Source organism: Phragmites australis, chromosome 9 (assembly GCF_958298935.1).
Source record: "Phragmites australis chromosome 9, lpPhrAust1.1, whole genome shotgun sequence".
Lineage (NCBI taxonomy): Eukaryota > Viridiplantae > Streptophyta > Magnoliopsida > Poales > Poaceae > Phragmites > Phragmites australis.
Window position 1 is genome coordinate 31187825 of NC_084929.1, and position 2417 is coordinate 31190241.

At 47.0% G+C, this 2417-nt stretch overlaps 1 protein-coding gene across 1 annotated transcript; it reads right to left on the reverse strand.

Moving 5' to 3' along the window:
- Positions 1-209: 209 nt before the first annotated feature.
- LOC133929850 (probable inactive methyltransferase Os04g0175900) lies at positions 210-2019 on the reverse strand. The gene is made up of 4 exons (XM_062376609.1): positions 1532-2019; positions 1114-1433; positions 930-994; positions 210-732 (listed from the first exon to the last, which is right to left on the reverse strand). Exons 1-4 carry the CDS (start codon positions 1945-1947, stop codon positions 436-438), a joined length of 1098 nt encoding a protein of 365 aa, XP_062232593.1. The 5' UTR covers positions 1948-2019; the 3' UTR covers positions 210-435.
- Between the last annotated feature and the right edge of the window lie 398 nt (positions 2020-2417).

The window sequence follows — 2417 nt, forward strand, 5'->3', positions numbered from 1 at the left end:
GTGGATAGTTGAACGGACTTATTTTAACGAGCCCTATGCATAAGTGGTCTTCAGTTGTCCCATCCAAGCAATGGTTCAAAAAGTAAAAAAAAAAAAAAAAATCCCTCTTCTTAGTCTTCCCGGTCAATATTTTATTTTTCTTATTAATGAAGTATTCCACCAATGACTATTTATGATAATATCACAATGTGCCAATTGGAGCAATGACATTCACAATATCAAGATAAATGATAATTTTTCAAGAAACATATATAATACGACATTATTCAACGGTACATCAACATATAGGTGATATAATCATCTCCACCATTGCCTTAGAAACGTATCACCAAACAAGACGCCAAATATATGGCTTATTCGGGAATTAACATGTAGCATACGTACGCACGCGAGCTAGCAACTCTTATGCAAGGCCAAACTGGTAAACAGGTATGGCTACTTGGAAAACTCGAGAGCGTAAAAATTGCAGAAAATGTAGGTCGACCGGAAGCCCGTGAAGCCTGCATCCGTTGCAAGCTTGGCGTACTCCTTCTCCGTCCTCTCCTTTCCTCCCTTGAAGTTGACAAGTATGATTATATCCATCGTGTGCGAATCCCGCGCGGCCGGAGTCGACTCTGGGGTCTCCGGCAGGACACTCTGAATGACGATCACCTTCCCGTTCTCCGGGAGTGCTCGGTGGCAGTTCTTCAGGATCTTGTGGCACTCCTCGTCGTTGAACATATGGAGCATCCACTACACATATATGCAAGCACTAATCAGGGGAAACGTTATATTTTATTTTATTTGTTTATGTGCATGGTGGGATTGGATCTCTGCCACTTATATTAATTGTGAACCATGTAGTTGGACTGCAACGAGACATTTGACACTGTTATATTTAAAATGCAGAGAGGAAAATAAAATCTACTAGTAATAGTTAGCAAGCATACCTTGAGAAAAACTGCGTCTCCAGTGGGTATGCTCTCAAACATATCTCCAGCTACATGCTCCACGCCTGTGAGATGAAAAACTTCAGCACAGCACTATATATAGTAGTACAATGCATATATTCTTACCCACGATTTCAGAGCTTTAATTCTAGCAATCCACGAGCACGCTGACGCCCAAAATTACCTGGAAGAGACGGAGCCTCGGCGACGACATGAGACAGCTCCAAGTTGATGCCCCTGATGTGCTTGTACCGGTCTCTGATCATCGCCAGGGTCTCGCCAGTGCCCCCGCCGACGTCCACGAGCACGCGGACGCCGTCAAACACTTCGGGGTGCTCCACCAGCTTTCTGACCACCAGCAATGACTGATGCGCCATGGCCCGGTCGAACAGCATGCTCAGCCGACGGTTCTTACCGAAGTACTCGTAGGCCGGCACGCCGTCGTGAGCCTTCTCGAACGGCGTGTGCCTGCCGCCGTCGGCCACCGCCTCCGCTATGTGATGCCTTCATGCAAAGGTAATATACATGGAGAGAGACATGTTTTGTTTGGTTGTCAACCTTTGTTTTCATAAATGTCAACATGATATGGAATTAGAACGTACCAGGACGAGATGTTGTCCTCGTCGACGGAGAATGCGGACATGGGGGCCAGCGATCCCTCGCTGTTGTTATTGGTGAGCCACCGGCATACCGGCGCGGGCGTGTACCGCCGGAAAGCTGTACCGTCGGGACCTGTCTCGGTCGAGCACCTCACCACATCGAAAGACGCGAGGAACCTGAGCATCCGGTCGATCAAGGCAGCCGACTGGGTCTTGTCCTCGGTCTTGGTTACTCGAACAGCAAGCTCGTCGGGGGTCAGCGCGCGGCCGTCAGCCGCGCTGAGTGCGTCGAAGAGGCCGAGCTCAACGGCCGCCTTGATGGTCATGGTGACGTTGTAGGCGTAGACGAGTGTCTGTGCATGCAAGCATGTTGCGTCCTCGTCCTCGCCGGCACCGTTCACGAATCCAATTTTCTCCATGTCTAACAATCCTGTTCTAATTCGAAAAAAATAATGCTGTTCTAGATGCTAGCTTGCTTGTGTGTGCATCATATGGTAACCGAGTGTGCATATATATAGGGAGGCGGGAGGCCGTACCTACTTCTCAGCTTGCCATAACTCCAATCCACGCCCTACATCAACGACTAAACGTTGCATGGCTTAGGCTACCAACAAAGCACACCTCCATACCAACCCCCAAAAAAAAAAACAGGTGATTTATCAATGGAATCAGCATCAACTCGTGGCCATTTGAATTACCCATGAAATGATGAAACATAACAAGGGAGGGATGAATGAAACTATTTGATGCGCTTGTTTACATACGGTTTTCACACTTTTATTTTTTATTTTTTTGTTTCTTTGTTTTACTTGGATGTCAAACAACTAATTACATCCACAAATAGGCTGTTAGCTAGCATGGAGATGGGCCCACTACTATAAAAGCTATT